Genomic DNA, 24,121 nt, shown 5'->3' with positions numbered 1-24,121 from the left:
AATCAGGAGTTTAGGGAAAGAATGTCAACAATAGGCCGAGTGAACGGCGGAGACAGTGATGGAGGAGCCGGGATTTAAAACGCCACTCCCCAGATCTGCCAGCAGCATCAGAACATTCTGCCTTTCTGTTCACACACATGAACGTTTCACGTCCAGCTTCCTCTGTTGGCTGAAAACGACCCCAACGCTTCGGTTTGGCCCTTTCTCCTTCAGATCCCCACCCAGAAATCTGCTACATGCTCATTGCTTCCAGGCGCAGGATTTTCCTGATGCGGCAGGAGCGAAGGGCTCTGATGCTGTCTGGGAAAGCCTGAGTCAGACTCTGGAACCGGACCGGACCGGACCGGACCGCTCTCTCTCATTAACTCTTCATCTTTCTGTCTGGACATCGAGAGGCGAAACGATCCGACGTTAATCCTGCATGTCAGGAGAAACATGGATTTTATGTTGGGTTTTGATTTCATGCTTCAGTTTTAGAGATTTTTTTCACAGATTTTTCTACTTAAGTTTTTGTACTTTTCAAAAGTTATTGAGAAATATGTGAATCTAATTCAGTAGGCTGTCAGTGTGATGGTCTGGAAACATGAAAGAGTAGCTAATGCCAAATAAGCCAATAAACTGTTTTTGTGTATAAATTGTCTAAATATGTCATTTAGGGCTCCATGTTTATGTTTCTATGAAAACTGTGGCATTAATTCTCTAACACCAAACTGTCTGTGCTGCCCTCTGTGGGCTGAAGGGAGCTACTGCAGTTGATTTTTTTAAAGTCTCAATTCATCGTTAGCCTCTTTTCAAAACAAGTTGCTAGATTTGACGCTAACCGATTTTTGTCCAAATTTGTCACGAGTTGCTTTTTAAAATAAGCCAGAGATTTGAGGCTAGTCAATTTTTTTCAATATTGTTGCTTGTTGTTTTTTTGTTGTTTTTTAAACAGTTTCTACATTTGACGATATTCCCTTTTTTGAAAAATTTGCAAATTTATTGCAAGTCACTTTTCCAAATAAGTTTAAGTTGTCAAATTTTTTTTTTACCTAAATTGCGAGATTTGTCACGTTTTGAAAAAATTGAAGGGACGTAGCTTGTTGATTTGTTGCTAGTTACTTTATCAAAAGAGTTGCTAAATATGTGACTAAGTTGTGAGGTTGGCTACCTGACCCCTGACCCTTCTACTCATCCAGACTCTTGGCCACGCCCCTCTGTGTCTCTCGGCTCCACCCACTTTAGTTGGATTTTTCCAGAATTGCCTGGGGGCGGGGCTAAGCCTTTACATCGGGTTTATTTCCACTTTAAAGTTTGTGAAACCAGAATATTCTGGTTATGGCAGATAAGGGAATGTCAACACATCGTAACACCTGAGCTGCTTCACAGTGGGATTCAGTGTTTGGGATCATGTAACAAACTCTGGACCCAAACGCAACAGTGTTGCCATTTCGGCTCTTGTTGATTTGAATTGTCGTTTTCTGTTTTCCTGTAACTGGAGGTAATTTAAACTCTGTAGCCTCAGTTTGATTCTACGTTTTTCAAAGTATTCTCCTTAAAAACATTTGGAGTGAAACATTTGACCCCGTTTCAGTCAAAACGCCAACCAACCAACATCTGCTGCCTTCGTCTTCACATAGGAGACGCCTGCTGGAGGAGCTGCGTCACCGACTACACAAGACCGTCTTATTATTTTAATACTTATAAGTAATGATTCATTCACACAGCAGCAGCAGCTGCTGTTCAACACTGTTGGGTTTCTGTTGCTGAACTACAGCTAATTGTAAATTGATTGGAGACTGATGGGATAACAGCCTGCCACGAAGCTCGAGGTCTGGAGGGAAGAGGAGCTCCGGTATTCTGGCCTGAAACGTGAAAGAGAAACTTTAGTTCAGTCAGAGGTTTGTGTTGCACCTCAGGAGCTGGAGAAATAATCCCAGCGTTGCTTTTTTCTGATGGTTCAGGTATAAAACCTTCCTTCCTTCCTTCCTTCCTTCCTTCCTTCCTTCCTTCCTTCCTTCCTTCCTTCCTTCCTTCCTTCCTTCCTTCCTTCCTCCCTCCCTCCCTTCCTTCCCCCCTTCCTCCCTCCCTCCCTTCCTTCCTCCCTCCCTCCCTCCCTCCCTTCCTTCCCCCCTCCCTCCCTTCCTTCCTTCCCCCTCCCTCCCTCCCTCCCTCCCTCCCTCCCTCCCTTCCTTCCTTCCTCCCTCCCTCCCTTGATTCCTCCCTCCCTCCCTTCCTTCCTTCCTCCCTCCCTCCCTTGATTCCTTCCTCCCTCCCTTCCTCCCTCCCTCCCTTCCTTCCTCCCTCCCTCCCTCCCTCCCTCCCTTCCTTCCTCCCTTCCTTCCTTCCTTCCCCCCTCCCTCCCTTCCTCCCTCCCTTCCTTCCTTCCTTCCTTCCTTCCTTCCTTCCTTCCTTGTCATTAATAGTGAATGAAATGTCCCGACATCTGGGAGCAACACTGCAGTTAAAGGTGCTCCTTCCATGTAATTACCTCCTGCCAGCATCAAAGCGGCGGCCATGTTTTCCATGTTGACGTATAATTTTTAATGTGCAGCAAATTTGCAGCAAACATTCCTGAGTCTGTCTGCTGGGAAGCAGCAGAGGAGGCTCTGAGCCGATTAAACTTTTACATGTTATAAAGGTTCCTGTCAGGTGTTCTGGTTTCACTGGTTTCACTGGTTTTCTCCAGCCTCGCGGCACGTTTGCAGAAATCCCACAGAATGGGAGGATGGAGAGGAATCCACTGAAACGCTTCTGATTGCTGTAATTACTCCGCCTCTTTATGCTCGACGTTTAGCCGCTTTTCACCAGAAACTTTCCACTTCAAAGCCAAACTCTCAGCAGTTTCCATGTTTTGGTTTCTGCCAGGCTAATTAGCAGGATATTATACACATTTAACTGTTAGTTTTACGGTTCTGCTCACCTTTCCAAGGCGAGGCAGAGAGCAGCAGCAAACCTTAACACAAATATGTGATTTCCTTTGAAAAATGTCTTATAATGGAGCGAATTTCAATAATATGAAGCCATAGTTTTACTTTTTTATGTGAGTTTTTGAGGAAAAGAAAGTAACCCACCGTTAAATAAAAATGATTAAAGTGTCTAACAGGCACTGAAGAGTTCATAAACACACCACAGTTCATATAAAATAATATCTATTAATCCCAAAGAGAAAAAAATCTAATTATCTTCAGAGAGTTGTGGATGTTTATTCTGCAGGCTGCAGCAGCAGTCAGTGTTACAGTGAGCCTGAAAAAGCCTCTCACCGAAGAACAGTCAACATGCTAACAGCTCAACATCCAGGTGACGTGTTGCCATAGTAACATGTCCTGGTCATAGGGACCGGTTATTATAATCGCGCAGTTTATCGTTATCATTACGATAAACGATAGTTTATTTTCATTATGAAAAAAGTTAGCATGATAAAAATTCAGATTTACTTACCCGATAAACTGATTGAGAATTTTATAAATCCCAAACCTGCCGACATGTCTGGATTTCTTTCAGATTTATGAAATTAAACGTTAAATGAGTGAAACTTGTGAACTTTTCTGAAAATATTAATTTTCTTCCGTGTTTCCTCATTAAACCGTTAGCTTAGCTCTACACTGAGTCCAGTCAAAAGCCTCTTTCATGCCAGTTCCTCTCATGTGGCAGCTGTGCAGAAAGTGAGAGTTATGGTGTGTGTGTGTGTGTGTTGCAGGAGGGCGACTCATATTTAACCTGTAACCTGAGAAGCTGATAACAAGCAGAGAATGAGGAATGAGCTTATGAGAACATCAGAGTCAGAAAAGTTTCTGTTCCTCTGCTTCCCTTCTCCTTACGAGGGAAATTAAATTTCTTTCTCTCTTTTCATGTCTGGGTTTGGATCTAGATTTCTAGGTCTAGGTTCGGGGGTACTTTTTGATTGGGTCTGTTTGAATTTGGGTATTTGGTCGGGTCTGTTCTGGGTTTGGGGATGTTGGGTCTGTTTTGGGGTCTGATTCCAATGTTTTGGTCTGGGTTTTGAGGTTCTGGGTCTGGTTCTGTTCTGGTCCGGCTGTGGAAGGAGGTGGATCGGTCGGAACCAGAGGGCGGAGGAAGCCTCCCAGTGCTGCACTGCGCCGCCTCTCTCTCCTCTGGCTGCTCTCTGCTCCTCTCGCACATTACGACTCCTGAGGAATTTTTATGCTCATTTTCTTGGAGGAGGGCGGAGAGAGGGGCACACACACACACACACACACTCTTCCCTCCCTGAAACACACACACACACACACTCCGGCTCCGCGCTGCGCCACGGTATCGCAGTGGATCTGGGCTCAGCCGTCCGGCGCAGGCGGGAGGAGGCGAAGGCGATGCAGCAGTGAGACACGGAGAGACGCAGCGGTCCGGACGGGATGGCCACGGCCGTGTTCCAGGTGAGGAGGGCCGTTTGCTCCGGTCCGGTCCTCATCAAGTTCTGCGTGTTTGCTGGGCAGGAGCGGCTCTGTGTTGGTGTGAAGGACCGGTTCGGATGTGAGAGCGAAGCCTTCAGGAGTTTCACGCCGAGTTACTGTAATCTGTGTGTTTGCTGTGTAAAGCCGGGCTGGTTTCTCTCCGTGTGTGGTCTCCACTGGAAGGACTTTTCCCGGTTCGGCGGGACGAACCGCCCCGCGGTGAGAAACCCGGCGGCGCTGGGGAAATCTCTGCCCAGGCTTCCAGCTGCCTCCTTTTTATTCCTGCTGAAGGGAAAAGTTAGTCAGATTCCTGCAGAGATTTGCAAGGCCAGCTGTTCAGAGACAGCTGTGAGAGCGGAGCAGCTTTTGGGTTTTTCAGATCAGATTAATTCATCTTCATGGATTCATGGGTTTTGTTCCTACCGTATGAAACAAAACGGCTGTTTTATGTTAGACCAACTTCTAAACGCTTCATTCATATATTTCTGCATCATTTCTGACTCTCCTCGCTGTAATTCATACATGTGACATTATTATTATCTATCATGTGATTCGGAGAAAGGAAACCAACAGCAAAGACTTTAAGGTCAAACTGGGGTTTAGTGCAGCTGTCTAAGAACTGGAACAAATATCGGTGCTAACATTGCTGTTAGCGCCGATATTTACCGATATATTTCCAACCGCATCGCTGACGACACAAAAACCTCTGAAGACACGGAGTAACTTCCTTCCTCACCAAATGGAAACAGAAATGGAAAATGCAGTGGCGTCAGGTTTTAGCGGCTGTAGGATTTCTGTTTTGTTTCTGGCTAAAAGCCACGAGCTAGCACGTTTGCTTTGGTTGTTTTTACCCAGAATGCCTTGCATTAAACTGGACTAAGCAGACCGGTGGGAATGCAAAGACATCTAACGTAAACTTCGAGTAAGAATTTTGGATAACCTGATAAAATAAATCATTTCATAATTTTAAGCCTAAGATAATCAAACTGTATGCTGATGATGGTGTTTTTTAATTTATCCGTATGTAAACCCAATCCAGCCTCTGTCAGATAAAACAGCACTGGTCCAACTAGACGTACGTCTTGACCTGGTAGACAGAACCAGCATCCAGCTTCTCCTTGAATCAGAGCAGAACGGATTTTGTTTCTGCTGCAGTATTTCTAGCTTAAGTTAATCTCATTAAGTAAGAAACTTGTTTTCTGCTGAAGGAATCAAATGATTAAAAATGTCTTGTTTGAGCGACAGAAGCATCGAAGGAGCCTCCATTTCGAAAGAGTTTATCATGCTAACGATTAGCCGTTAACAATGCTAAAGCTAGCATCTGGAGCCTGACTAAGCTACGCTGCGTTCCAGTTGCCTCTGACGTAACGTAGCCGTCGGGAGACGTCAGGTTTCCAAAATGGCGGCGCCCAAAACGCCGTGGTTCCTGATGTCTACCGACGTTTTCAGCGTCACTTTCCATAAGCAAACACTGTGAGCTACAGCCATTTATGTAACATTGATCTTAGACACACCCTCACTGTGTTTTATAAAATAAACATGCTTTCACCACAGCTTACTAGTGTTGATACAAGGAGCGGCCATATTGAAACTATCAGTATTATGAACTTTACTCTATTTTATGAAATAAACATCAGAAAGTAAATTGGCAACTGGGATCAAACTAAAGTTCTTATTTTGGTTGGAGGCCATCCTGCTGTAAGTTAATGTTCAAATAAAACCAGAATCCTCCCCACCCCCTGCATGTGTTTGGGGGGGTAACCTTCTGAAAAAAGTGGCTCGGTGTGTGTGTGGGAACGGGCCTTCAGCGTGTGGACTCTTCATCAGGCGGAGGAAGACGAGGAGCGGGGCCGTTTAGGAAGGTGTGAGTGGATTGACCGCCTGTCTGGGATTTGGGATAAAGCAGCGGTTCATGGACCGTTTCAAAACCAAAAAAAACACACCAGCGTGGAGTTTCATGCTCCTCTGCTGATGTAATGCTTCTGCGCTAGATGTGTGTGTGTGTGTGTGTGTGTGTGTGTGTTTCAGTCCTTGCAGACACAGATTAACTGCTTGCATCACTGTCTGTTAAGCTAAGCTTTTTGTTTTTCAGCCACCATCGTCTCATTGGCTGAGCAGCTTCTGTTAATGAGTAATTAGGTTTAAATGCATGTCTTTAATTAGCTAATTATCATTTTTGTGCGTTGGTTCTGTACTGTGCGCGCTGAGGTCCGATCCACCCACCGTCCTCTGGGCTCCATGTTGGCAACCTGCAGGTCTTTGCTCACATAAATAAGCTGCAGCGGTGCCAGAGCTCCAGCTTTTAGTGTAATTAATAGCATCCAGTCAACAGAGCGAAGCTTTGTGTTTATGGCGACGCGCTGCAGCAGCTACTCAGCAGGAAGCTGCTGTCCCAGCACTGTATGGACCAGACAGACCCAAAGTGTTTCACCGTTTATTGGTACTGTTGTGATAACAACAACAATAACTGTTTATAATTCATGTTTTAGGTAACATTATGGCTCCACAAACACAAATCCAGCTTTCCAAATTGCTTCTTTAGGACACCAGTCACATAAAAAAGTGTGATCTGTGTCACCAGGCTGCATATTTTCAAACTTAATATTTACTGATACGCTTATTGAACAAAGAAAGAACAAAGAAAATAGTAACACTAACAATTCAACAGTACAGGCAGTTTGGGACGTTTCAAACATTAAAACATTTAGCCATTTGTCCCACAAAAGCTGGGCTAGCTCGTTTGTTTTGGATCTATTTACCCAGAATGCCCTGCACGGTAGTCCACTTCACTGGTCCGCTTGGCGTTCACATTCAAACCAAACCAGAGTTCACTTCAACTGAACCCAGACCGAGGTTTGGAGGACCAGAGGTCAGAGGTCAATTAGCATTCACACAAACCAACCGGACCAGACTTTCTAGGCAAACGGACTGGAGTCGGGTTGAACTGAACAGATCTGGTGTGAATCAACCATTAGTGTTTTTTTTTTTGTGGAAATTCAATGCAAATATTGCAGGAATTAGAAAAATTGTTAAAACTTGCATTTGCTGGATTAATCAGTGAATCATTCAGGATTTGAGTGTAATTGTTTAATTTTATATTCGCAGTTTGTAGGTGAGAAGATAAAGGTTTCATGTATTCCCTTGTTGAATATTAATCAAACAGTTAAATGTCATTATTATCAGTTTATAAATTAACAATCGATGATGATGGGATTTCTTGTGACTATAATGACAAACAGCAGAACCTCTAGCGCCCCCTGTGGGAATTAGTGAGGCGATTATCCATCTCCTTCCTTCAGGTTGTTGAATATCCTGGCAGACTGATACTTGGACTGGTCCGTTTCTCCTCCATGTGAATGCTATGTGAAGCATGCGGCCGGCGGCTCCGGCTGGAGAACAGAACCTGTTTTCTTTCTTCTCTTATCAGGACTGGAGCGTCGGGGGAAAGCAGTCTGGTTTCCGTGCTTTTAGCCGCCATATTGTTTGGGTTTTTATGGCTGATTGATTGGGTTCGCCGGCAGGAAGACGGGAAGCCGAGCTGAAAGTTCTGCATTGTTACACAGCCTGGATGCCGATGTTTTCTCTTCATCAGATGTTTGAAATCAGACCATAATGCTCCTCCAGCCTGTCCGGACCTGCAAACAGCAGCTGTGGTCCTGCTCTCCACGATGGATTATTAATATTTTTGGCAGTGATGTTTGTTCTGGAAGCGCAGCGCAGCTCTGATTAATTGGAGAGAAAGATTGAATCAGAACATCTGGTACCAGAGGTCAGGAGGAAACTCCTCATGCATCAGGAAAACAGGGAGTCTGTCTGTTTAATTAACCTGAGGTTCAGTGAAGATGCATCCATAAGAACGAGACCAACGAGCCAAAAATGGATCTGCAGAGTCGGTGCTGCAGCCTCACAACTATCTAGGTTTAAATTTACTTTTTTTTTCTTATGATCGTGTATCTTCTATGGTGATTCACTGGTGTAAACATGATGTGAAACACATGAATCATTCAAACTATAAAAGAAAAACAAATTAAACAAAGAATGCACCAAAAACAGGAAGTATAAAACAGAAATCCTCCAGACCACCAGGGGGAGTCGACCACCAAATCAAACGAGACCAGACTCCCAGTAAAGACAGGATGTCCAGAAGAAATCTGGACAAGGGCTGATCAATATGGCTGCAAAGCTGTTCATTGATTATTATTGATTAGTTTTATTGATTAGTTTTAAATATCTGAAATGTTGGCAAACTGATGATGCGTTTCCTGTTTTCTCCGTTTCCTCTCAGGCCGTGTTTTTATATTGATCTGTTATGAGGCTCAGTGGTAAACCTGAAAATGTTTACCACAGGCTGTTACTAGGCACCCAAAGCGTGAGTGAAGCCTTTCCTCTGCTTACATCCCCCAGAATGCTTTGCAGTTCTGGATTGGAGTTCACTGAAATTATTCAATATTGTGTCAGACATATTATCTATTGATGCTGATCACATTTTGTGTGATAGATAATCAGCCCAGATATTGAAATTTGTGCTGATTTATCAGCGTATTTCTGAATATTGCAGACTCTAGTCTCCCCCTGGTGGGTGGGAGGGGTTTTACACTCGCTGATGTTTTTGCTATTTGCAGCATTTTGTCTTCAATCTCCTGAGGTCGAAGCATTTTCATTTGCATTAGTTGTTTTGTTTGCATCATTCATGTTTCTGCTGCACGTTTTCACCTGGCGAACGTTGTAATTTTAACCAGCTAGTAAAAACCAGTGACCCATGTTGGGTAACTGGTGCACGAACTGTGACCTGTGTGAGGTTCTGTCCAACCACCGACCAGAGGACACAGGAACCAGTTGTTGGCCAGTTAAAGGACAGTTCCAATGCGTCATTGCAGTGACTTCAGTAATAATCACAAACCTTCAGGTACAGCTGGAGGACGCCATATGTGACCTCCTGACCCCTGATTCGCCGCACCTCTCGGTTAAACCTGCTGTTCTTAACGAATGAATCAGCTGCCGGTAGTCTGACTCTCGGCTGTAAAATGGCTGCTGAAGCAGGACAGGACCTTCACTACAGGTGTGGACCCAAAGAACAGTAGAACCGGCTGTCTGTCGGTTCAGGACTGCTGAGTCCGGCTCCGGTTTCCAGAACCAAGACGCCACCAAAACGCAGTTCAGACCCATTTAATGAATTAAATGAATAAAAATACCAAACAGCTTGGATTTAAGGATGGCTGAAATGAATGAAAAGTTGATCACCATTTTTTTAATCCATGCTCCAAACTGTAAACCTGCAGGTTCTGTTGGGAACGTTTGGACCAATCAGATCTTTAAGGGCTTCAAGTAGAAAAATATACTTAAAAAAACTGGGATTATTATAAAAAAACATCTCTTCTCATAAATTTACCCAGAACATTCCTGGAAGTGTCTTGATGGTTTATTTATTTCAGTCTTTCTGCTTTAATGGCTTTTACCGAATCAATGCAGATCTCTGGAAACAAACTGGAGCTGACTGGTGCTGTAAACACATCCCAGTAAGGCAGCGGCCATCATGGCCGAAACGAAGATAAAAGAGAAACAAATGCAAACACGCACAAGAGCTCCTCGTGTAGGGACGTAAATCACTCCCTCAGACACGGGGAACAGTGTTTGGACTCCGTCGCTTTCATGCCCTCTGCTCCATTACGCTCAATAAATATGAGGCTTTCCAAAAGTTTCCCTTCAGGGACGCAGAGAAGCCGTAAGTTTCCCACAGACCGATCTGCTCTGGAGGAAAAACGCCATTTAAAGAGGCAGGAACTGACGGATGGCGAAACGCGATCTGGACAACTGAGATTACATGTAGAAGCCTTAAGACTCCTAAAGCAGTGATTGCCAGAGATGGCCTGGTCACACAGACACTTACTTTCAGCGCTGCGTCGGGTTCTGATGATATAAGAATTGGCGCCTGCACAGTCAGCCGTGACGGGCCCAGAGGAGCCTCTGGTACCAGTTACACTTCACAAATTGAATTTACACACCGAATACTTGAGCTGGGCCTTGCCAGATGCAAAGATCTGGATAAACATGAAAGCTCTCAGGGCAGCGATGTGTTTGTGCTGCCAGAGTTCAGATCCAGGAAGGTTTTTTTAGCCTCCTGGCATCGCTCTCCTGTCCTCAGTGAAACCAGCTAACCTGCACGCTAACCGTTTCTCTGCTCACAGCAAAGCTCTCCGGCATTAACTAACTAATGAGTCAGTTTATCATCGATGCGTTACAGGTTTCTGGAACAAAGCACATCATGAGCGGAGGGTTTTATACGTATTTAGACCTGCAGAATGACATAAATCCCATTAGCCGGCTGTATCTGGAGTGTGTTAGCGGCTAACAGGAAGCTTGCTTCATGTGAGGCTGAACACGGCTGACACGGACGTTTGTCTACAGGAAATGGGGCCTTGTTTAACACTGTTAACATAAGTATGTATGGTATGGAGCAACACAATTATCCCTTATTATATTACACTCATTTGAATACAGCCGATAAGCATCAGCGTGCGTTCCTCCTCCCAGCGCACCACAGCGCCGGGACAAAGGCCCTGTGTGGTTTCATCTGGACACATTCTCTGTAATTTACTTTCTTTGGCTTCATGACTGTAATGTATATTAATAAACCCCAACATATTTAATGGGAGTAATAAATGAGGAGCCTAAAATGGCGTCCGTTTGCTGGTACTTGGAGCATAAAGCTAACATGCTAACACTTTCTGATTGGAGTCTAAACAGTTTTATAGCTAATGGAAGTTTTACTTATGTTAAATGTAAAACTGGAAGTAGTATTCTCTAGCTGTAAATATTTTCTTTATTTACTCCTGGTTGTATAGAAACGCAACCTTATCAGCATTTGGAGCATGAAGCTAACATGCTAACTCTGTCTAAATGACTGTAGCCTAAGTACAGTCTATAGCTGTAGCTAAAGGAAGTTTTACTACTGAAAACGAAACATTTTAGGACGTCTTTCCTGTTATTCTGCAAAACATCAGAGAAATTTTCAAGCAGAAACCAGAAAAAAATTTTCAATTTTTAAGCCGATAGCTTCCAAGACATTGAAAACGCTCCATGAGCAGCGAGCCAGTGAAACCTTGGTCTGATCATCACAGAATCTCATAACTTCTTTTCCTCATTAAATCTATTTTCCAATAACTTGAAGATCAGACGTTTACCTCTGAAGCTGCTGAGGGGTCGTCCTCAGAGCCATGCTGCTGCCATGAATCATGAGTTGGTCATGGGTGACTCACATGCTTCAATTTAAATCTGATTGACTGTGTCTACCAACAGATTTCTCAGATTAGATTAGCTGAAGGTTTTAGTCTGGAGTCTTTTTCACACTTTGGTTTCCTCCGGCTTGGTTGCGGTTCAGCCTCTCGGGGTTTGATCCTGGTTAAATGGTCCAAGATACCAAAATGCTTCTCTACATAAAAAAAACAGGAACATTTACATTTTAAGAGAGTTAAACCTCCGAAATTATTTAGTAAATATTGAATAAATGTATTATTGATTTAAAATTTTCCTTTTTTTTTTTTTTTTTTTGCAAAAATACATAGTAAATTGTTGTTCTGCTTAGTTTGTATTTTCTTTCATTAATTTAGGTAAAAACATCCTTATAATACACTAATAATAAACATTCATTAAGGTTTAAGTCAGTGAACCAATCAGGGGGATGAATTAACCAAATATTTTCTGGCATTTTTCTAAACATTGATGGAAAACTTTGAAGTAATTTTGACAGCTTACTCCCCCTGGTGGTCTGGAGGACTTTCATTCTGTGGAATGAGTTTAGTTGCAGAATTTTTCTGTTGCATTTGTTCTGTTTATTGCAGGTTTTTCTGAAATTTTCTGGGCTTTGCGGCGTCGTTTGTGTAGGTTTGGTTTTTTTCTGTGTTTTTGGTCAGTTGGTTGCAGTTGGGTCTTGGACTCAGGCTGGTTGTGTTCAACCCCCTGTTTGCCATCTTGGATTCTGTTATAGAAAACCCAGAAAAGCTGAAATGTTTGATGACAGGAACAAAGAATTGTTAGTGATGAGTGATTGGGTGAATGTTGACATAAATACAAACTATTTACAGTTCCAGTAACCTTCATGTTTTCCTTAAGCGTCGCTTCAGTCCCAGCTGCTGCTTGGTTTTCCTGGTTCTGCTCCAGTTTCTTCTCTTTGTTTCATGTGGATTTCTTAGATTTCTCTGCTTCAGGGAGACGTTTAGTTTGTCAAAACAACTCCTAGTTCTGTTGTCTCTGCTTTTTGTCCCGTCACCTCAGCCTGGATCCTGTTGTCTTGCAGGCGTGTAAGCAGATACTGTAAATATTTTGTCGGTATCTCGGCCTGTGATGGTTTGCTTTCTGCAGGTGGATGGGCTGTCAGCGGCACGCCGTGCAAACATGGAAACACAGAGCAGACCTGCTGAGTCCGCTGCGATAAGAGCCGACTTATTCAGGAATAACTTTAAGATGGACGTAAATACTGCGTCCATTCCACATGCATGCCATCATCTGCTGATCAGAGCTCATGATGGAAGGAGACGATGTTTCCGCGTCTCAAACCGAAGCGCAGCGGCTCCTCCAGCAGAAACACAGAATGTGATTAGGGTCATTTCCTGTTTAGAGAGAGCATTCCTGTAATCCAGACGGAGGAGCAGCCATGAAGACACACAGAAGTGACTCACGTGTTTCTGTGTGGTGGTTTTCCTGCTGCTATAGCATCACCTGCTGCCCGTTTCCACCTGGTTTCCTTTGAGCGCTGCTGATCCATAACACTGATCAACTCTTAAAGGTTTCCTTTGGATCACCGTTTAACGTTGGACAGATGTGCTGCTGGACGGTTATTTCAGGGGGTTTTATTAGTGATGCTTTCAATGTTTGAAGTTTGGTGACAAACATCAGATAAAACTTTTTTTTCTCATGTCGTCCAAGCTGCATCTACGTTTAGCTAAAGGTGAAGCTGCTTGAACTTATATCTTCAAAAAATCAGTAAAACTTTTATTTGGCTTAAAAGTTCACTGTAATTTACTTGATGATGAAAACCTCAGTGCCTCAGAAAACATGAGTATTCAGAAAGTTGAGTGGAAGGAAAAAGTGAATCACCAAGAAGGATAACATGGTTGACATTAGCACTTTAGCATAAGCTTCTGCTATACACCGTATTGGGCTAGTCCTTTAGCATTAGCTAATGTTTATAGCAGAACTAATGTGTATGATTTGTGCTTTAGTCTTAGCACCTGGTGAACACCTCTCTGTCTGCTGGACGGTTTTCAGACTTCATCCCATCTCAGCAGGAATGCGCCGCAGCAGCACTAAGCAGACGCGTCGCTTTCTGCAGCCGTGCGTTCATGCAGCGACGTGATTAGTGTCGGATAGAGGAGACGAGAGCAGGCCTGGGGAAAGCTGCAGGTCCGTCCTGCTGGAGTCATAAAAACGGTTTTAAAGGAGCATCAAACCGTCGACTCCTCTCAGCCGCCGCTGATAAAACCTCCAACTGCTGGAAATGAAGTTTGCAGGATTTTTTTCTTCCAGTGTTTGATGGGAAGGAAACATCCTGTTTGCATGGATCCTCATCAGGATGGATCCCATCTTTTTCTATCATTTCAGTCCCGGTTAAAAGCCATTATCGTTGAGTTCTTCCTGTTTATGGCGACGCTGAGCTCATGGGACGACCTGGACCGCAGCCGGGTGCTAATCGGATCAACTGGGCCATCATGAGGCCTTCTGGCTCAGTATCATGTAGGTCTGTTAGAAAAAACACGAAGGAGATGGAAAACCGGAAGAAAGAAAATAAACAGGAAATAAACAGGAAGAGAAAAACTGACAGAAAATGAAAACATCAAAGCTGCTTTTTGACCACCGGAGGGCGCCAGACATTTAAAGACACATCAACGCATTTTGGCGCCAAAGTATAAGACAAACATTTTTATCTGTATTCATTTGTTATCAAATCTTCTGGTCAGTAACTTCTGTTACTGACCAGAAGTTTACATACACTCAACATAAAGACACAGCCACCTTTGTTCCCTCAATCTGAAGTGAAATCAGAACAAATTTCTCTTGTTTTTAGTTTGTTAGAATCACCAGAATTAATCCTATTTTCATTTTTTAAGATTTGTTTTGTAACTTTATTTGATTATCAGAAATGATTGGATGATTGGGTCAAACCTTTGCCAGAAGATTCTCCCAGTTTGCTGGAGTTCTGGTCCATTCCTCCTGACAGAACCGCTGGAACTGGGTTAATGTTCCTCACAGCCTCTCCACCGGACGGAGACCAAAACATCAACTGTCACCAGTCTGGGTCAGAGTTTGGGCTTTTGTCCATCTGTGCCCAAGCTTTTACTTCCCATTATTTCGTCATGATGCTGTCAAGTTTATGAAGTGCACCAGTAAAACATCCCCACAGCATGATGCTGCCACCACCATACGTCACAGTGAGGATAGCTCCTTCCTCTGAATGTAACGATGGTCTTTACATCAACCATCAGACCAGGACGTCTCTAAAAACAAAGGTCTGGATGTTTCTGTCGTAGTAACGGCTTCTTCCTCGCTGAGCGGCCTTTCAGCTCATGTTTCTGCTGGACTCGCTCCGATTCAGTCCAGTTTACTTATACAGAACCAATCAATAACAAATGTCCTCTAAAGACACTTAAAGTCACGTCAATTCAATCAACCAATCATTCCAACTGATCCTAGTCATCAAGCATTTTGCTCGATTAATTATTGACCAGCATCTTCACAGGGTCTTGGTCTTTAGTTCGGGAAACGATTTGGACATTTTGGACCAGAACCGTCTCGTTCCCGAGCGGTACGATGGTCAAACGTTCCCATCATGTCTGTACCTGACCGGAGCACAAGACTGGACTGGACTGGACCGGACCGGACTGGACTGGACTGGACCGGACTGGAGCAGCTGGTTCGTCTGATTTCCTTTGACTTTCCCATTGGGTCGAACCAGAATGTGAAGCAGTAAAAGACTTTCAGTTCAACCCAAACATCAGTTAAAGTTTTTTTGATCTATCAGAAGCTAAAAGTTCTGAAGTCATGCAGCCTGATTCTGACCAAATGTAAGAGAACTTCTGAATCTGAAGAAAGTCAGATTAAAAATGTTGCTGCTTTACCAAATAGAAGTAAGTTTAGTGATTCTGACCTGAAATGAGATGCTTGATGAACGGCAGACATTTTGAACCCTCTGCTTGTTTCTCATTCGTCTGATCGCAGAGGAGGATCTGACCAATGGGCTTTCTGTTTGTTTCCAGGTGTCCTCTTCTTGTGTTCCAGCTACAAACTACGAGCTGGTGAGTCTGAACTTTGACTGTTCCTCATTTTGTTGGTGTTTTGTGTTGCTAAAGCATGAATTCAGCCTGAGTGTGACGCAGCGTCAGTAGAAGCGGAGGCAGCGAGGAGGACTCGGGCTGCGTTGCCTTTTTTGGTATGGCTTTAAGAAGCCGTGTTGGGCTTGGATGGGATTCCTCACATGTTGTGTGTTTAAGTGGTTTTGGGTGCCTGACAAACCAAAGCAAATATCCCCTGCACTTTACTGCCCTTACAGAAAAAACGTCTGGGTTTTCTTTCAATAAAAGCTGCCATAATTAATCAGGAACATGTTGTTATCCTCACAGATGCTTTTTGCTCGAGATGTTTTCTGCATGAAGACATCTGGTTGAGATGTGCACAGGGAGGCGGGGGTGAAATTCACTTCTACCTTTCTGAGCTCGCTCTCCCACAACCAAACCGGCAATATTCTCTGTTCATCATGGATACTGAAGGAAACGGGAACATAAACCGCTCTGCCAGGAATCTGCTGACTAATCATAACGTTTTGTCCCTAAACTTAATGATAAAACTGATGGGTAACCCTCAAGTCATTTACACACCAAACCAGAACAGGAACGTTTGTAGGAAACTGGTGTTTCATCACAGTTAAATAGTTTTACAAACCCCAAACAGAGACTACGGACCAATCCAAGCCCGGTCATTTTCATCCAAACTGAAAGTCGTTGCTTGACCTTAAACTTGTGTTTTTGTGCTGAAACCCAACAAACATTAAGTTCTCATCCCTAAATCTTCCCATAAATCTGCTGCCTAACGCTAATGACGCTGTTTAGTGATGACTAAACCGGACCCAAGCGCTTCCTGGGCCAAAACTTAACAACTGCCTCTGTGGTCTAAACCCAACCGTGAAACCGTTGTCCCACCGGGAAGCATTTCTAACTCCAAGTTTTTCTTTATGCCAAAACATAAGCAGCTGCTTCATCATTAATGTGTTTCTGCATTTATTGTCACTTTAGTTTTGTGTAAATCCTAACCAGGAGGGCATTGACAAATTAGTATCCAGGAAATTGTTGCCTGATCCTAACCCTTGATATTTAATGTCTGAACCTGACCTGCATGTTTTATTTCCTAAATTACCCGTAAAACAGATTCCTGAATAATGGAAGACCTGACCTGTTGCCAGTTTGACTAATCCTAACCAGACACCTTTAGTTCTTCAATCTCTGCTGGACTTGGTTGCTCTACACTAGCAGCCATGTTACACTGGCTGGTCCAGCTGTGGTCCCCAGACTCAACCAGAAAACCAACCGAATGTCCGAAGCGTCTTACAGAGACCCACCTGGCAGCTAAACTCCGGAAACCAACCAGAGCTAACCGAGCAGGTTAGTCCTTAAACCGACCAGAAACTTCCAGAACCTGGACGGGTCGAACAGAACCAGGACCAGGACGGGTCGAACAGAACCAGGACGGGTCGTACAGGACCAGGACGGGTCGAACAGAACCAGGACCAGGACGGGTCGAACAGAACCAGGACCAGGACAGGTCGAACAGAACCAGGACCAGGACGGGTCGAACAGAACCAGGACGGGTCGTACAGAACCAGGACCAGGACGGGTCGAACAGAACCAGGACGGGTCGTACAGAACCAGGACCAGGACGGGTCGAACAGAACCAGGACGGGTCGAACAGAACCAGGACCAGGACGGGTCGAACAGAACCAGGACGGGTCGTACAGAACCAGGACCAGGACGGGTCGAACAGAACCAGGACGGGTCGTACAGAACCAGGACCAGGACGGGTCGAACAGAACCAGGACGGGTCGTACAGAACCAGGACCTGGACAGGTCGAACAGAACCAGGACCAGGATGGGTCGTACAGAACCAGAACCTGGACAGGTCGTACAGAACCTGGACGTGTTACATGTAGTCTGGATGATGAGAACAGCTGGGAATTTCTCAGTTTGGTGTTTTTCTGCGTAATGTAGATGAGTCAGACATTCCTGGTGCTTTTACAGTATCTGTCACTTCCCAGCATGCAACAGGAGCTGGATGACGCGCTGCGTCTCCACGGCGTTCCCACCGCGTTCCCACCGCTCCTTGTTTGGCAGATTCCTGCTCTCGCTGCCGGAGCAGAGATGATTTAGTGATGCGTTCAGGTGCCGTCTGACTACAGCCGCCATATTTTACCTTCACGAAGGGAAAATATTGGCAGGGAATGAGATTCTTTTCTCCTCTAAATCCTCAAAATTCCAGGGATTTGGATGAGCTACATCTGGACACAAAATAACTTTAATATCAGAAGATTCAGATTCAGCTGATCATAAAAGAAATTAAATATGTTCTCAGTTTTTTTCTTGCATTAGCCACAAAAGTTATTTATCCGCAGCGTTTTCCAGGTCATCCTGATCCCAGCAGTATTCCTACCATCCTGGAAAAAAATAAAACCTGACATTTAGAATGACTTTAGAACCAACCACAAGCCAGCAGTCCTGCTTTAAAGACGGGGAGATTACAAATGAATGTTCAGAAGAGAATCTGGGCCGTCGTGTTGAAGGGTGGCGCTAAAACGAAGACCAGCAGGAATGATGTGGTGTCAGTGTTGCACTCTGACGCTCAAGACGAGACCAGGAAAGAATAATCTGGTTCTGGTTCTGGAATCTTCTTCCTGGATTTGGGCTTTTACACTTCATTACATTCATTACATGAAGAGAATGCCACCATGGTGGTTCATAAATACCACAGATGTTGGTTGATACGTTTCCTTCTCACACTGAGTATACTAACAGAAGCGCTCTGCCGCCATCTGGTGGTCAGAATGTGAAGTACAGCTGGGTCAAGGAAGTGAACATTAACAATAGATATATTTATTAATACTTCTACATCTGATATGTCAGAATAGTAAACATGTCACCAAAATGATAAAAGTTATCTCTAAGTTTAGGTATGCAGCTTTTTTGCGACACTAGGCAGCTAAGAAATGGAAATGAATAATAAAATGTATTTTTGTAGAAATAGTAAATTCTGTGCATTTACCTCCATGATTAAACTTTGAATCAAATCATTACTTTAAATGAATAAATATATAGTTACAGAAGAACATACTGTAATAACAGAGTAATAACTAGAGATGTTTACTCAACTTTCAGGCTGGAGCTAACGATTATTTACTAATTAATTATTCTGATGACTAATCAGAATAATCATTTAACCTCTTCAACTTATTTTATACAATATTAGAAATGCATTCAAATATGCAAGTTAACTAATAATTTCATTCCTTTAAATCAGATAATCAAAAATTTCTTGCCAAAAATGCAACAACAGAATTCCTTCTGCAGCTAGAACCAGAACCAAAACCAGAACCGGAACGGAGAACAGGTCCGGATAGGATCTGCAGTCAGATGTTCTGGTTCTGATTAAATTAAACCAAAAGTTTAAAGAGATGAGAATCATTTCTACTGCCTGGAAAACAGAGGAAAGTTTAGTGTCAGAGATTTCTGGAAAAGAAAAGAGGGAAGGAAAACATCTGTTCTTCCAGATTTATTCCCCATCGCAACAGAGGTGTTCTTTCTTTCTTTCTTTCTTTCTTTCTTTCTTTCTTTCTTTCTTTCTATCTTTTTCTTTTTCTTTCTTCTTGTTTGTTTCCTCTCTTTCTTTGGTCCCTTTTCTTGTCTTCTGTTCTCTACCTACTTTGTCTCATTCTGTTCTTCCTTTCTTCCTTCCTTGCTGCCTTTCTTTTTCCTTTCTTTCTCTTTACACTTCCTTCCTACCTGTTGTCCTTTCTTTTCCTTTTGTCCTTTGTTCTTTCCTTCCTTCCCTCTTTCTTCTGACCTCTCCTTTTCTTGTTTTCTCTCTTCCTTGTTTCCTTGCTTCTTCTCTTCCTTCTATCCTTCTTTTATCCCTTCTTTTCTTGTCCTTTCTCTCTCTCTTTCCAGCTGTAGTACCTTTTGCTGTATCTCCCTGCTGAACTTCGTTTCTAAATAGAAGAACAGGGAATTCTGGGAAGTTGAGTCTGTTGAGTTTTTCCCTGCAGTGTTTGAACCAAACACTTTAATCAGAGAATTAAAGTGAATCTAGTTTAAAATCAGTGAAGCTTTTCTGTTGCTTCATTTTGGAAACATTTACAACCTGTTTGGTTTTTTAACACTTTGTGTCCCTCGCTGTCTCTTAAGCAAACATGCAGTTCCTCAATCTCTCCAGCAGAGGGCGCAGCCTGCCTCTCTGGTTTCCTGTTTACCTCCAGCACCAGACTGGTTATGGAGTTTCTTTTTCTTCCTGCAGTTTTAAATATCTGGAGACCCGCCCAACAGATTTGTTGCCATGGTTACAGGATGCTGTCACTTCAAAAAACATTTTAGTTCATTAAGTGGCCAAAAAAATAGGATTTGACATGAAAGGGGTTTAAAAGATGGACTGTGCTGGGTTGGGGCGCAATATGGAGGCGGTGCGTTTGGCTCATTAAGCAGATTATTACTGTAAAAATCTGTTTAGTATGAACACAAACATAAACATTCAGGTCATATGTTTCTCATATTTCCCATTAGCATTTCAGGATAACTGCCATTTTTCAAGATGGCCACCGTTTTTCAGCCTTTTAAACCAATTATCAAAATAAAATGTCATATGATAAGAAATGTGTGAAAGTAAAACAAACCAGAGGAAATAATTATCCAAACATTGTTTACTCAGAACTATAAACATCATAAAAAGTTTATTTATCTCTGCAATGCGAACAATAAATTCAGCTTAATGTTGTGGGGAACGCCATTTCTAGGAATGCTCATGGAAAGTTCAGTGGAAGGAAAAAGTGTTACCTGCATCACAGCAGCTGAAGAATCCTTCCAGCAGGAAGTGAAGTTGGTTTCCTCCTCAGAAGCTTTTATTGTCTATCAGAGTTTATCTGAACGTTTTGATCCGGTCCGGCGGTTTGAATCTCCCAGTTCAGTTCTGGAAACTCGGAGCGGAACCGGGTCAGCCTGACAGAGATGTTTCTGTCCTCAGCCGTTTCCCTCAGAGGAGATAAAAACCCAAGTTTTCTTGGCTGAGTCGTTATTTTTAGTGTCTGACATGAGAAGCTGACGCTCAGCTGACTCGGCTTACGGCCGCGGTGCGACTCCAGAGAACCGGACCGGCTCGTTGAAGGAGCAGCCACATGTTAGGGGCTGTGCTTCTGATTTCTGCTCTGCTGCAGTAAAAATCACATTTTTCACAATTTTCTGATTTAAAATCGGCTTCAGAACCAGATATAGAGGAACTTGTTTTAACTTGTTTTAACCAGAAACTAAAATCAGTTTTAAAGTGAAAATCAGTCGACTCAGGGGTTTGGATAAATACGACCAACTGGGTCGGACCGGACTGCACCGGACCGGATTGGACCGGACCAGACTGGACTGGATCGGACCAGACTGGACCGGACTGGACCGGACCAGACTGGACTGGATCAGACCGAACTGGACCAGACGAGTCCAGTCCGTTCCGGTCTGGACTGGACCGGAACGGACTGGATCCGTTCCAGTTCAGTCCGGTGTGGACTGAACTGGACTGCCAGCACCTGCTGGACTGCCAGCAGGTGCAAACAGAAGATGGCGCCCTCGGATCTGAATGGTTTCCACATCATCTGTCATTATAATGAAGCAAATCAGTGGAGAATCTATTTAAAATAAATAAAATTTTATTTTAAATAAAATTTGATTCTCTGATTCTCTGCAGAGAATCAGAATTTCTAGTCTTAGTGATAATGAATCAAGTCAAAATGATCAAAATCAATTTTAGTCTGCTTAATTTTTTGTAAAATTATATTTTGAATACAGTAATTATTTAAAAAATGTTTTATTTAAAAAGCGCCAGGCTAATGCCAGGTGATTTAAGTTGCAAGATTTCATGCAGAAACCTATTTTTGTTTAAATTTAACCTGTGGAACCTTAGAAACTTGTTTAAATCAAATGTTTTTTGTTTAAGTCATCTTTTCCTTTGTCATTTGAATAATTTAAACAGAATCTTGAGACTGCACAGAAAACTCATTTCTGAATCAAATCATTGAAATATTTATGTCTTTGTAATCAGTGATGTTTCTGTTGAGGACAGGAAGTAACTGTGGCGCTAATGCAAAGTATTAGCGCTAGCGCAGCGTTTTAGCACTAACACAGTGTTTTAATGGTAAGGCAGTGTTTTAGCGCTAATGCAGCGGTTTAGCACTAACGCAGCGTTTTAATGGTAAGGCAGTGTTTTAGCGCTAATGCAGCGGTTTAGCACTAACGCAGCATTTTAGCACTAACGCAGCGTTTTAGCACTAATGCAGCGGTTTAGCACTAACGCAGCGTTTTAGCACTAATGCAGCGGTTTAGCACTAACACCGTTTTAATGGTAAGGCAGTGTTTTAGCGCTAACGCAGCGTTTTAGCACTAACGCAGCGTTTTAGCACTAACGCAGCGTTTTAATGGTAACGCAGCGGTTTAGCACTAACGCAGCGTTTTAGCACTAACGCAGCGTTTTAGCACTAACGCAGCGTTTTAGCACTAACACCGTTTTAATGGTAAGGCAGTGTTTTAGCGCTAACGCAGCGTTTTAGCACTAACGCAGCGTTTTAGCACTAACGCAGCGTTTTAATGGTAACGCAGCGGTTTAGCACTAACGCAGCGTTTTAGCACTAACACAGCGTTTTAGCACTAACGCAGCGTTTTAATGGTAACGCAGCGGTTTAGCACTAACGCAGCGTTTTAGCACTAACGCAGCGTTTTAATGGTAAGGCAGTGTTTTAGCACTAATGCAGCGGTTTAGCACTAACACCGTTTTAATGGTAAGGCAGTGTTTTAGCGCTAACGCAGCGTTTTAATGGTAAGGCAGTGTTTTAGCACTAACGCAGCGTTTTAATGGTAAGGCAGTGTTTTAGCACTAATGCAGCGGTTTAGCACTAACACCGTTTTAATGGTAAGGCAGTGTTTTAGCGCTAACGCAGCGTTTTAATGGTAAGGCAGTGTTTTAACGTGCAACGTTTTATTCTCATTTGGCTTCATTCTATAAAACGAGGCATTTCCAGCTTTGAACTCTTCATCGTTTGAACCCGATAAAAGTTGGCTCTGAAATGAGTCATTTAACACGCCGTTCAGTTGGTCGTAACTATGGAGCTAAAGCTAGCATGAACAGGTTGCTATGATCGATAGCATCCCATAATAATCCCCCAACATTACTAATAATCAATATCATCCCTTCACAGACCAGCTTCCTTTCGCTGGGAGACCGGAGTCTCAGGGCTCAGGTCCGAGTCAAGCCTCCAGTTTTTAGTTTTTCTGATTCAAGTCGTTGTCATCGACTGACTGAAACCTAAACTTTCAGATGTTTAAACTAGAATATTCTTAACGATTCAACTCTGAAGACGTGAACTAAAACTTCCTGTGTTTTCCTCCAATTGTGGACCAAACAAAGTTTTTCTGCTGTCGGCTCCAACGCGCTGACGCTTCCTCCGGCCATCTGGCTGCAATTACACAAAGAGGAAACGCACGTTGAAGCACCCGGCTGGTCCTGCTGCATAAACACACAACAGGCTGTGTGTGTGCGTGTGTGTGTGTGTGTGAGAGATGCCTGTGGCTGCGCGCCGCAGGCTGCATTTAGCGCCGCTAACAGCAGCCCGCTGCGTCCTGCAGGCACAGCGGCTCTCTTTCCAGGACTTTAGGGACGAAGGCCGGCGGTTTCATCTGGGCGTTCGCCGGGTATTCTCGGCCGTTGGGTCAGACTTTAATTTACCCCCTGACTTCTGTCTGTTTATGCTGCGGCTCCCTGCAGAGGCAGGTCATGCTGCGGGCCGACGCAGGCGGCTGCTCGGCTGCCTACGACACACCAAACATGTTCGAAACTTCCAGAGAATTTACAGATAATCAAGTGGCTGCTGGCGACTCTTCAGATGATTTGGCTGTAAATGTTGGTGAAATGCAAAGAGCAGCTACAAAAATGTAAGGCAACTTCCTGTTTGCGTCCCGGTTGCTGCGGTAACCATATGACGGTTCCACCACTCCCAATGTTGGACCAAAACAAACATCTCTTTCTTCAAAGATGACAATATTGCTTAACCAATCACAGCCTCTGTAACAGGCTCCGCCCAGATCTAACACCTAGATCTACTGATGTGTGAAACTATGGAGCTACATTGAGGACAATGTTTGTTTAAAAAATAAATGTTTAAAAAAAATTATACAACACTGAGAAAAATTTTTGTCTTGAAAATATTTTTTTAATTTTTTTCAGTTTCAAATTTATTTGACTTCCAATTTTTTGCACTTTTTTCAGTTTTTTTTTCAGTTTCGAAATGACTTTTTGCAACAAAAAAAGATTATTTAGTTGCAAATCTTTTTCATTTTTTGAGTTTTGTTCAGATTCAGATCTTTTTTCAAAATATTGAAACAATTTTTTTCCACTTTTATTTATTTCTTTAAATAAACTTCTTAGCCATAATGTAGCTCCATAATTTATTT

General features: G+C 43.2%; 1 protein-coding gene across 8 annotated transcripts in view; it reads left to right on the top strand.

Annotated features, from left to right (window-relative positions):
- Nucleotides 1–24,121, top strand: part of tns1b (tensin 1b) — a 127,786-nt gene that overhangs the window by 61,797 nt on the left and 41,868 nt on the right. For 6 of the 8 annotated variants that reach the window (XM_088003326.1, XM_088003330.1, XM_088003308.1 and 3 more), the window contains exon 4: nt 15,641–15,679. In XM_088003326.1, coding sequence (XP_087859452.1) covers nt 15,641–15,679 — 39 coding nt within the window. Of the gene's footprint in view, nt 1–3,987; nt 4,374–15,640; nt 15,680–24,121 lie in introns of those variants that run through there. The other 2 variants (XM_088003316.1, XM_088003323.1) reach the window with 2 other exon arrangements.

The sequence above is a fragment of the Poecilia mexicana genome, unplaced genomic scaffold, assembly GCF_051168715.1.
Source record: "Poecilia mexicana isolate PSO_F unplaced genomic scaffold, ASM5116871v1 scaffold_2, whole genome shotgun sequence".
NCBI lineage: Eukaryota > Metazoa > Chordata > Actinopteri > Cyprinodontiformes > Poeciliidae > Poecilia > Poecilia mexicana.
Note: the sequence above shows the minus strand (reverse complement) of the source record. Positions and strands in the feature narration are given on the sequence as shown.